Below are 12,871 nucleotides of genomic sequence, written 5' to 3' on the forward strand. Positions count from 1 at the left end.
TTGCAGTTTTAAGGACTGACATGTCCCCTCACTCCCACAAAACTCTTTAATTGTTTCTTTAAATATGTTCAGACATTCTGGCTTTCATTAATGAGGCAGGATTCCTGTCCTCCGCAGACAGCTGACGTGATACTAAACCTCAAAAAAACAGACTTTCAATCTGCTTGGTTGACTTAAAAACAAATAAAAGGTCGGTAAACTCTCCAGTTTGATTTAGTCCCCTAAGAATCTAAGAACAATAAATAACTTCTTTTCCCATTTTAGATATCTAGCAATGTATTCTTTAGGAAGTCATTCTAGGTGAAAAGGTAACATTTATCATGTGCTTGATACCACAAGAATAATACATTCTCTGACTGTGTATAATATTTTCATTATCTAGCAGCTGGGGGAAGGGGACACATTATTTTGTAAATAACTTCTGATTTTTTTCCTCCTTTGGATGTAGTCTTGCTCCCAGGTAAATCAGTGATTTCTGTGGGTGCAGGATTAGATCCTTTAGAATTGTGGGTGGGCTACTATCCTGTATGCACAAGAACAGATCCTCCTGAACCATGGATAGACAAAAAATATTTGCAATTACTGGGTGATATTTACCCAAATGCAGAGAATGCAAGCAAGACCCTATACCTTCTAAATACCATAACATAAATAGTTCAGAGGGTCTTGAGGAGAACCTTGAGGGGGGAGAGAGAGAGATGGAAACCTCTTCAGCAGTGGATCATAAAGCACTCAAATACTACAGTGGTGGTTCTTGGATGAGCTTTGTGTAGAATAGAATAAAATTTCTTTCTGCATGAAAACTACGTGATTGCATATGACTTTCAAACACAAATGCTAGCACATGAACCACAGTACCTTCTACTTCATCGGCCTGCCAAGTCCTAAATTCCTGGTTTGTATTCATGACATTAGCTGATGATCTCACACTACCTGTCTGGAGATGCTGGTTTAGGTTGCTGTGGTCTTTTTGGAGGTTGCAAGGCAAACATATAATATTAAACTTCCTTCAAAAGTAAAGATGATCAGTTATTTTGTTTTAATGTACTACTTTGTCATTTTAAGTCTATACTTGTATTCTGTTACTGATTTGGGGTTTTAAAAAGTCTTTTTGATAATTATTTCATAATAATGCTTTGTGGTTCACCTTTAATAATAATAGGAGATATACCTATCTCCTAGAACTGGAAGGGACCTTGAAAGGTCATTGAGTCCAGCCGCCTGCCTTCCCTAGCAGGACCAAATACTTACTTTTGGCCCAGATCTTTAAGTGGCCCCCTCCAGGATTGAGCTCACCGCCCTGGGTTTAGCAGACCACTGAGCTATCCCTCCCCCACAGGTGGAGCATGTTGCATACTGCGTCATAATACCAGCAAACACATGGAAGTACTTTTATGTACAACATTATATTCATATCCTGTATTAACTAAATGCTACCACCAAACCACTGCTGACAATTCTAAAGATGTTTTTCTTTTACATATTGCCAATGGTCCAATAGAACGACACCCAATAACTAATGCAATTGATGGGAAGAACACTTGGTGGCAGAGTCCCAGTATCCAAAATGGGATAGAATATCATTATGTTACCATTACATTGGACCTTCAACAGGTACTGTTTGTTCTTTGTTTCCGCAAACCTTTCTCACTCACATAATTACTGTCTCATTCGTCATTCCTTATTTTGTCAGTGATGCTTTTGGATCATAAAGATACTGCCAGCTTCATTATAACATACTGAGTTATATGGACTATGCACAATGTAGCTTATTCATTGTAGCATGATACATATATGGTTATCTTTTTGGGGTTTTTTGTTTTTTTTTTCATAAAAATCAGTTTATTTGTTTTTAAGACAGTTTGAATAAGTCTAAATATGAAGTATTCAATGTTTATTTCAGCTGTAGGTTTAGATCTTTAGAAATAAGTCTAATTAAAATGGTATGTGTGGGGGCAACAAATTTATTAAAGGTTTAATAGGTTTAAAATGCTGCATTTTTTAACTACTGAAATAATAAAGCACTAAGAATGTTTTCAGCTTTGCTAAGAATAGGTGCACTTAAAGTTGTTTTTTTGTTGTTTTTTTTTGGGGGGGGGGGGCTAACAAAACCTTTAAATAAATTGCTTCTCGTTACTGAGAGCTCTACAAGCTGTCAGCTGGTTTTAAATTAAACCTGGGCTACTTGGAGAGTTAACAAGTCTTGTTGTATTTGCATAGACTCGGTAGGAGTAGCCTCAGGTTTCGTGTTGCATCTTCTGCCAATCATCTCTGACTTTTTCTATGGTATTCTTGACAGCTGTAGTTTTCTGGAATACCGTTATTTGATGCTCACAGATTTGCTGGATTATGCCAGACATGCAAGCAAAAGGAATTTGGGTGCTGGAGGAGAAGTTGTTTTTTTGTATTGTGCTAATGCAAATACAGAATAACTATCCGTCACCAGAAATACACATCATGCTATTAGACTTTTCATCCTGCTACTCAATAAACCTGGTGCTTTTCCATTTAGAAGGAGGGGTGGGGACCCAGAGAGACAAAAGATTCCCACCTTGTGCCAAAGGTATAAGGGGGTGGAACAGAACAAAGGGGGCTGCAGTCATGAGAAATCCTCTAGCTACCACCTGAGTTGGAACAAGGACTGTACCAGGGGAAAGAATAGGGCCCAGACTAGAAAGGAGTCTAGTCTGTGAAAGAAGCTTATTGAAACATCTCTGAGGGTGAAATTTTATCTGTAATCAGTTCCTTGATGTATTAGGCTTAGATTTGCATATTTTGTTTTATTTTGCTTGGTAACTTACTTTGTTCTGTCTGTCATTACTTAGAATCACTTAAATCCTACTTTTTATGTTTAATAAAATCACTTTTGCTTATTAATTGACCCAGAGTAAGTAATTGCTCCCCCAGGTGTTAAACAGCTGTGCATATCTCTCTATCAGTGTTACAGAGGGCAGACAATTTATGAGTTTACCCTGTATAAGCTTTATACAGAGTAAAATGGATTTATTTGGGGTTTGGATCTCATTGAGAACTGAGTATCTGGGTGCTAGAGACAGGAACACTTAAGCTGTTTTCAGTTAAGTCTGCAGATTTTGAGGGATGTGGTTCAGACCTGGGTCTGTATGTGCATCAGACTCGAGAAGGCAGAGTTCAGAAGTCTCAAGATGGCAGGGAAAACAGGCTCTGTAACCCAACTCGTCACAAATATTATATTGAAAATGATGTTGCTCCAGTTACTCACCTATGTCATCGTCTCATATTGCTTGCCCAGTGTCTAATGAATATTTTTATTTTATCCAATAAGATATTTGGTTTTTGCTGGAACAGGTTTGATTTTAGTCTTCTACCCTTTACAAATGTTCCTTTGACCTTACAGGTACTATTGCCTGCCTTCTCCCCTATACATTGATTTTCTCTCTTGCTGGTTCGGATACATTAACATGCAAATAGCTCTCATGCATCAGAAGTAAATTAGCATCCTTACCTTTCACCATTCACCCTTCCCAAGACATTCCTTCTGTGATTGTTAGATAGTAGGATGGTTTCATTTAACTACAGTTTTAATAATAAGGCTCCCCTATCTGCCAATAATTCCTTTGTGTCAATCCCGACCTCATAAACTAGTCCATCCTCTTTAGTGCTGGTATCCAAACTGTGACAGGGAAAAACCAAGAAGAGTTTTCTTTAATTATATGTTTTGCTTACATAAAAAAGGCTGTGGTGACTATAGAGTTACAGTGCCTATACTGAAATGTGCATGAGGTGGTGGTTTGACTGTATTTAAGGAATTTCTGCAGATTCCAATAGCATATTACAATTAGCACACTTTGACCTCTATATTAGTTTGCTTAAATAAAACATAAAGTGTGTGATAGTGTGCAAGGGGGAGATTGTACTGTTACTCCTAGCCTATGGTCACTGCACAATTAACTGTTCCAAGTATAGCCCAGAGAAAGTGTAGACCAGTATCAGATGACTTCTTCTGCACCAGCTCAGCTGTGTAGTCGATGCTTTGGAGAAGCAGATTCAAAGATCTGTCCTTTCATTCCCTATCCATCTTCACAGAAGTGGGGGAAGTTGTGAAGCCTGTGCTCTCCCCATGCTCTGTCTGGCAACGTGAGTAGTCTGTGCAGTTAAGGAGGCACCTTCTACCACTCACCACCTTGCATAGGCCAAGGGATAATTTTGCCCCCCTATCGGCAGTGATATATATCAATATTCATGGCTTTAAAATGTCAAATATATAGCTCTATACTATAAGATGTGGTTTTCTTTGTACACACAGATCTGTAGGCTTTAATAGAGTATTCAGTAAAAAATGAGATGTCTATTCCAGCTGGGGTCACAGACAGCAGTCGCCATGAATGGATGAAAGTCACAAGATGCCTCTGATGCATCATTTAAAAAAAAAAAAGATTTTGCTCCTTATCTTTGTTGGCAAACATGAGATTCAATAATTGCCAGTGATTTTACTAATGTATTCTTGCTGTAAGTAAAAAAAAAAAAGTGTAACTTTTTAAAAACAGATTTATCACATTATTTCTTCAAATAATTGACTGTAATTTGCAGGAATGCATTAACAGTATGTTCTATTACTAATAATTATGACTATACATGGAGTGCTTTTAGCAAATTCTAATTTTTTGAAAAAAATTAGGAAAATAATTACTATTTCCTTCATTAAATAATTCCATACCTTTTGAGGGCAATTGTATTATTTTTCCATTATGACTGCACTGCATAATAAAGTACAAGAACCAATCCATGCAACAAACCTCGATGCCAACTCTGCTCACATATCTACACCAGCGACACCATCACACGACCTAACCAGATCTGCCACACCATCACTGGTTTATTCACCTGCACGTCCACCAATGTAATATAAACCATCATATGCCAGCAGTGCCCTCTGCTATGTACATCAGCCAAACTGGACAGTCTCTACGGAAAAGGATAAATGGACACAAATCAGATATTAGGAATGGCAATATACAATTTGGAAATTTCCACTACATCCATCCGACGAAGTGGGTATTCACCCACGAAAGCTCATGCTCCAAAATTTCTGTTAGTCTATAAGGTGCCACAGGACTCTTTGCTGCGTCTGCATAATAAAGTAATGGTGCATCATAGTTAGTAATAACTAATGAGTTATTTGAATAAGTGACACATCTAACTTAGAAGAAGCAGAAAGATTGACATTCATTTAAAAATGGCAATTGTATTCTTTTTGCATTAATTAAAGAAAAGGGGTAAAATATTATTAAAAGGGCTTAAGACTTGGGAATTAAGCTGTTAATTCACTTAGGTGCTGCTAAAAACTTTACCCATAATGCCTTGTGGTTAGAGTGTGTTCTAGGAATCAAGACTTCTGGATTCTGCTTATGACTTTGATACTAATTTTGGGGGGTAGCTTGGGATGGTCACATAACTTCTCTCTGCAAGAGTTTACCATTGGTACAATGGTGATTACGTCATCATTTACCTCCTCACAAGAGTGTTTTTGAGGTATGATTCATATTTATAAAGCATGTTGAGATTTGTGGATGAAAAGCATTGTACATATACTGTATAAGATTTATTATTCTATTACAATTAATAGCTGATCAAAAATATTCATTCAATGGAATTTGATAAATGTAAATGTGCTTTGTGCAGACTGTTCATATAGCAAGTTTACTTGGGGATAAACACACTTACATTGGGCTGGCCTGGTAGTGTGGCAGGAGCAATTATGAATTTGATTTTAACTGGATCCTTTATTCCATGTAGTGGGAGCACCATATCTATGAAATGTGCATCACATAGGAACAGGGAGTGTTGTGCCTCCTGCATGTGGTTGTATAAGACACTGGGTTTTAGCTTTGGGAGCAAGGGATAGTTTTGCATTCATCCTCATAATGCAGCAGAGGAGATTCTGATGCAATGAGATCAGTTCCAGCACAATGGAAAGTATTCCTTTTCAAAAGGATTACACCCTTTCACGAAGGGGAGGGGAAGGAAATGGGGAAAAGTTGGAAATACATGGACTTTCATGGAGGTCTGGAGTTGAAAGTTCTACTCCTTGTGATATTGATTCCCTTAAGTCCTCTAATGTTCAGAAGATACTGTGAAAGATTAGCAGGGTTTCTATAGGGAAAACGGACAAATCCATGGGGAAGCTGATAGGTGGATGCAGGTGAGATGGTCATCCCTTCCAGTTCTAGTCCTGGAAAAGCAAAAGCAAAAGCAACATAATTTGAAATTATTAGAATCTCAAAATATTTCTTTCAAATATGGTTTAAAAATGAAGTAGGGTCCCCAGTTAAGCTCCCCATCACCTTTGCTTTCCTATTTCTAAAGACTTCTGATAAACATTCTGTTCTATTGTTCATGTTTGAGTTGTATTTTAGCTGCTAGTGCCTTTAGAAAGCAAGCTTTCAGAGGCAGAGACTCTGCTATTCAAATAGCATGTTTAGTGCTTTGAACAGTGCCAGATACACCATGTGGAGCGAGCTATATAAAAAATAGAATGGCTGGGAGCGAGAGGGAGACATTACTTCATCTGAAGCAGTTCTCCCATCTCCAGTTATGAAATGCGTATAGCACTTTCATGGATGTATACTCTGAACTCCTTATTTCATGATTTTGTGTTGCCCAAACATCACTTTGAGGATTTTCATCTGGTTCAGTATAATCTTTTATGAAGTGAACTGATTGATTATCTTTTGGAACAGAACCAGTTGATTGCCCATGAGTGAAACGACAGAAAATGAACTTCTGTCTTATTACTCAGTTCCTCCATAAACTTAATAGGAACAGTGTCACGAAGAAGAAAATTGCAAAAGGGAGAGTTATTTGTTTGGTTTTGTTTGGTTTACATACATGACATTGCAGAACTAGGACAATACATGCTGAAAGAGAGACATGATGGAACTAGGCAACTGTGACAAGTTAAACTGAGAGAGGCTGGAACATGAAAACAACAGGATAGAACTCAGGCTAGTACTATAAAAACTCAATATAGCAGTCGGTGGGAAAAGCTCCTTAAGAGACACTGCTGTCAGTGGAAGGCAGGATGAAATCAAAGCAAAATTTTCTGCAAAACAACCACCAAATTAGAAGAAAGTCATTATAGGGAGAAAGATGAATGGGGAAAAAATCATTTAATCCTTTTTGATTACTACAGTTATGGAAAGGACAAAGTAAGACCAATAGAAATAGGATATGATAATGCCTTTAAGATAATTTTTCACAGCTATATTTCGGGTTCCACATATAAAAATGGATGGTTTCATCATTTTGGTAAAGTACTTTTTTTGACTTTCTGACTTTTGTAAAGCTTGAGCATTTAGGTTTGTATTCAGTGGAGTTGTTTATGCATCTGCAGCTGTGTTTTAAAATATATCTGTAATATGGGCTATATATGATTTTGAACATTTGGAGCCAGATATAAACAGCACTAAGAAAAAAATATGAATATCAATGTTTTGTGAGTGCCCAGCCTGATCAAAAAATATCAAAAGCCGTTAGTATCAAGAGCCTATTAGTATTTATCTACCCCAGAGCTATGTTCCAGGATGGCCTAATGTAGTAGTATTGCTGATTCATGCTTGAGAAAAAGAAACCTTCTGTGAAGGGGCCAAGCACACTCTCTCCTCCTTAACTTGTGTCCATCTAAGGTCTGACTGGCCCTAGTGGCTGCTTGGGAAGAAGTTGCCTACAGCCACCAGGGCAGGATTCCCATAATGCACACCACAGAAGGGATTCTGGAGTGAGGTTCAGCTGTTCTTTAGAGCTCTTGGGCAACAGAAAACAAAGAAAGTCACACTTTCATTAGAGACGTAGCTTAGGCTGACACACCAGTTTTTTCAAACTTGGGTGCCTAAAATTGGGCACATAAATGCATATTTACATATCAAAATGAGGCCTGTTTTTCAGAGATGTTGAGGAGCTTCAGCTCCTGTTGAAGTTTGTGGGAGCAGCAGTCAGGATCTTATTTAGCTAGTTGGGTGCCCAAACCTCAGTGCCTCAAATTAATCTCTTAAATCTGTACTTAATTTTCTCAATAAACTTAATCTCATTTTCAAAGATGCTGGGCACCTGCAAATTCCATTTGACTTTGCAAATCCCATTTAACTTTGGGATTTGTGGGTACTCAGTACAAATGAACATTAGTGCCCTTTTATTTATGTTCCTAAATAGGGATTTAGGATCATAACTTTAGACACCCATGTTTGAAAATATTAGTCAGAACTTTCCCCCTAAAAAGTGTTTGAACAAGAAAGTTACAAACACACTGGAGTTGGAATATATATGTAAGCTGAAAAACATGATGATGTTTTTTCTGAAGAGCCACTGCTGAAGTTTTGAGTAAATGAGTCTGGGCCTTTCTGCTGTCCCATCTCTGTTCACAGCTGTATTCTGTAGGAACTGTGTGTACCATGGTGTAAATTAAGTGCCAGATGTTTGGAATTTATTAAACCAGTGTCTGTGTCCACTTTATTTCTCTCCTAAAAGAGATACAACCCACTTTTTGAGTCCTAAATCTTAATGATTACACAGAAGTTGTGGCATTATTTTGGATTCTGAAAGTAGATCTTTGCAGTCTCAGTTCAGAGACCCTCTAATTTAGTGGATCAAAGCCCCTTCTGTTGACCTGCCTCTCCTGGCTCAAATCACATGGTTGGGACTTGTTAAACTAATACTTTAGGGAGCAACATCAGAGTCTCTCTTCCAAAGTAACTTACGGTAGAGTAGTAGGAAATGTTACGCACACAATAGGATTTCTATATTGTTTATTATTTTGTTGCTATAATTGAAAATGGCTATCCAAGGGGTGGTTGGTGGACCAGAATCTGTTTTGCCTCACAGCCATATTGCAGTGACGCTTCACACCACTGATATGGTCCATGCTGTAGTAGGTAGAAACTAGTCCTAGATATCTGTGCCAAACTTTGATCTTAACACTGTGCTGTAAGCCATTTTCTTGCCTCCAAGGAAGGGGAGTAATTTTTCTCAGAATGAAATTTTATGTGATGTAATAAACCACCTTTTCCTATCTGAACTTCTGGCCTCAAAGATTAGGGTAAGGAGAGAGGGAATAAAGGATTGGTTTTGTTGTGTGCTAATCTTCATGCCATTGGTTTAGAGTGGAGATGGTAGAAATTATATTAGTCAACTTTAATTCCACTGGGACTTTGTGTGTTAGGAATGTATTTACATCCATGCTTTTTACATACCTTTACTTAGATATCTGACCAATGGGGGGAAAAAAAAGCCAGATATCCTGGGCTTTAGATGTTTTTGACAAAAATCAAAGTATAGTTACATAAAAGATAAAGCCAGCAGCTTCCCTCCACCCCAAAAGCAGAGTGTAACCAAATAGGGATGACATCAAATCCAAATTGTGCACCTCATTACTAACAAATGCCAGCCTCTATTATACTGGGATGAAGAGGGCAGTGTGCACTGAAAATCAACCGAGTAAGTCCTGGGACACAAGAAAGAGGGCTTTGGAAAAGAGAGAGACCTAAGTTTGGAATATTGAAAGAGATCTAGCTCTGGAGGCCCTGAGAGATTCAGCCAGCGCCTGCAACTCAGAGATTGATTATATATAGTAGTTTGTATTTTTTGCAATGTAGTAGAAGTAAATTAAGCTAACTATTTAAAATATTATAGTTTTTGAGAATTTGGAAACTTTAAGATTCTTGCAAGGAAGCCCTTGATTCTTATACATAAAAGCGCCTTTACACCAGTCTGATGACGTAAAGGGTCTTAAAGTGGATGTGAATTACATTTGTTACAATCATAATTACTCCTACTTGAGACTCTCTTATTTTGCCAGAATGGTGAAAAAGAGGCCTAGAGTGAAAGAATGAGGACCTCATTTCTAAGAAACATCCAGCCAAATTTCTCACACATGAGAAGCTTTTTTAAGCCGTTGAACTTTTGGATACTTATCAGAAGTTAAGCTGAACTCTGATCCTTTTGAGAGTCGCTCATCACTACTTCAGGTTTTTACTTTGCTGGTACTAAGGGACATATACAAACTAGTGATCTATCGTATGTGGCAGATTATATTTTCCTCCTGAGTTCTCAAGGACTCTTTCTCTGAAATATTTGCCTGCTGGAGCTGAAGTTATTTTATAATTGTGCTCATTGTTTCTGATCATTTAAAGCAATTCTGCCATCAGTTTCTGATAACAAATATGCTGAAGATATATAATCATAAAAAATATTTTTTAAAAACAAACAGAACTGTGGTAAGTGTTTTGACAGCATAGTTAGCTTTTTAATCACTACCTCTGTAATGTGTATTGTATCTAGCATACTTCCTACCCTGTATTTTTCCCTGCCTTTTCCTCTGTTTGTTCAAAATATGCTTTTACAAAATTCATAACGATGTACATACACTGCTGATAAATGTCAACCCCAGTAGAGTCCTGCCCCAGAAGAATACAGTATTTACTATTTCACCCACACTCCTACTCCTCAGACAAATGTCCAAGCAAATAGATTAACCTTTCATCAAGATTAGCAAATGCAGGTACCATGGGAAAGGAGTTCTAGAGCAAAGAATTCTCCAAGAGAAGCTCTTCTATTTTTAATGGCTGAATGCTTAAGACATGATTGTCAATAAAACCAGTCTAGTTGATCTCTGCTTTTGTGACAGTACATAAGAAAGACAGGCTTCTCTTGGATAGCCAGGAGACAAAACATACATAGGGAAGCCATACCTTTCAGTTGCAACCTAAATTGGTTAGGAAGCAAATATATCCTTCCAAGAAGAGTCGTAATATCCTCTGTGAACAGAAAACACAGCTAACTTGTTAGGTAATTGGGTTGCCAATAAATCTCTTTGGAATTATGCTCCCCAATCTCTTGAACTCATTACTGAATCAGACTACACAATTTTTATTGCCTTGTGGTCTGGAAGATTTCTTACTAACTTGTTTTTCTCACCCCCACATTGGAACATATACTGGCAAAGAACGAAAATGCTTCAGAATTTTCAGAAAGAGAAACCCTTTCAGTTTCTTGTTTCATTTTTTTCCCCAGATGACGAAAGTATTGATTAATATTATTTTTCCTCCTTCCCATTCTGACTGTTACTATAGTGGCATTTGCCTTTCTATGAATGGTCAGATAGTTTCAGGATATATGTCCTGGATACTGTGTTGTGCCTCTAAATCCCAGATGACACACTGTGACCTAATGCACGCCTGTATTCACATCCTGCATACTATTGTAATAGTCTTTGTCCAAAATATGCCTTGTGAGGTATCATTTGAAAACTAATAATTCACTAATCAATAATATATGGTAAAATGTGTAGCAACATTATATGTAAAATTATGAACATAAACTGAAATTATGACTGAAATGTGTTTGCCAATCAAATTTTACACCTGGCCAGAGGCATTAGCTTGTCCTTTGTCTTTGAGGAATAGGTTTAACCCCTCCCCAGATTTGTCTGGTAATCACTTGTCAAGTGGCCATTCTTTGGCAACAGAAGGGAGCAGGAACAGAAAAAACTGCTTTTTAACAAACCAACAACATGGAATCTCTCTCACCACAAGACTCCATATGTCCGTCCTCACAATGGGAAGGAATTTTATCTAGGATAACCTTCAAGAAAATGCATTTTAAAGGGTGACTGGACTAGGAGGGGGAGGGATAGCTCAGTGGTTTGCACATTGGCCTGCTAAACCCACAGTTATGAGCTCAATCCTTGAGGGGACAGTTTGGGGCAAAAATCTGTCTGAGGATTGGTCTTGCTTTGAGCAGCAGATTGGACTAGATGACCTCCTGAGGTCCCTTCCAACCCTGATGTTCTATGAATGTAGGGTCAAAACCAACACAAGTATTCTCTCTGTCTCGCTCTCTTTCAACAAATAAACCAGCTTTTGGATTTTCGGAGGCATTCGACATGAGAATTTGGTGACCCCTGTTGCTGGAAACATGTGGTAAAGATTTTACCTCGAACCAAGTCTGGTTGTTAAATTTTAGTTACTAGAAAGAGTTTTATCTTTACTTTTGTCACCATTTCTTTAATACCTGTTGTACATATACTCACTTAAAATGTAGCTCTTTGTCGTTAAATAAACTTGTTTTATTTTTTAATCAATACTAATCCAATGTTATGTTTAAACTGAATTGTTTGGGTAACTTCAGTTAAAGTAGCAAACTATTGCATGTTGACCCGGTATAGGGGCAATGAACCTATAATATCTGAACAGTCTAGGAGAGGGCTAAACAGTGCAGAACACATGTTTTGGGGGAAAATCCAGGACTGGAACTGTGTTGGGGTCACCCTGCAAGTGGTAACCAAGGCTGGTGGAAGCTAGAGTGTTGACTGGAGTGTTGCTGACAGGCTGAAGTGATACACAGAAACTTAGGGTATGACCTGCATGCTGTTTGGCTGTTTGTGAGGGGGCCGATGTTGGGAGCTACAGCAGCAAAGCATTGTGAGGCACCAAAAGTTGCGGAACATTTGGTGACACAAGTTCTCATTGGTCTAGATTGCACTCCAGAATGTGATACAAACACACACACACTGGTGCATTCCAAAATGATTATATTTATGACTGTGTTTTATTAGCAAGTCCTCTACTGAACAGAGTCCACAGAGAGTCTGAGAGGCTAGTAGCATGACAGGTAGTAGAGGAATCTAAGTCTTGGTCAGATTTTGCTCCTCTTGCTGAAATGTGTTATAACTGAACAGTTGTCAGTGAATAAAAAGCAAATCCTTAATAATTGATTTTTCTGGTGTACTATATGGAAATGCTGATGGTCATAAAATATGGCAGTGGTACCGTTACAGCAGCCATTTGTCACAAAATCGTTATTGAAATGTACGATCCATGCTAAAACTAAAAGAAATTTA

General features: G+C 37.9%; 1 protein-coding gene across 4 annotated transcripts in view; it reads left to right on the forward strand.

Annotated features, from left to right (window-relative positions):
- Window positions 1-12,871, forward strand: part of LAMA2 (laminin subunit alpha 2) — a 490,975-nt gene that overhangs the window by 153,407 nt on the left and 324,697 nt on the right. For all 4 annotated transcript variants that reach the window (XM_075063935.1, XM_075063936.1, XM_075063937.1 and 1 more), the window contains exon 3: window positions 1,502-1,614. In XM_075063935.1, coding sequence (XP_074920036.1) covers window positions 1,502-1,614 — 113 coding nt within the window. The remainder of the gene's footprint in view (window positions 1-1,501; window positions 1,615-12,871) is intronic.

This window comes from Chelonoidis abingdonii, chromosome 3 (assembly GCF_003597395.2).
Source record: "Chelonoidis abingdonii isolate Lonesome George chromosome 3, CheloAbing_2.0, whole genome shotgun sequence".
In the NCBI taxonomy this organism is placed as follows: Eukaryota; Metazoa; Chordata; order Testudines; family Testudinidae; genus Chelonoidis; species Chelonoidis abingdonii.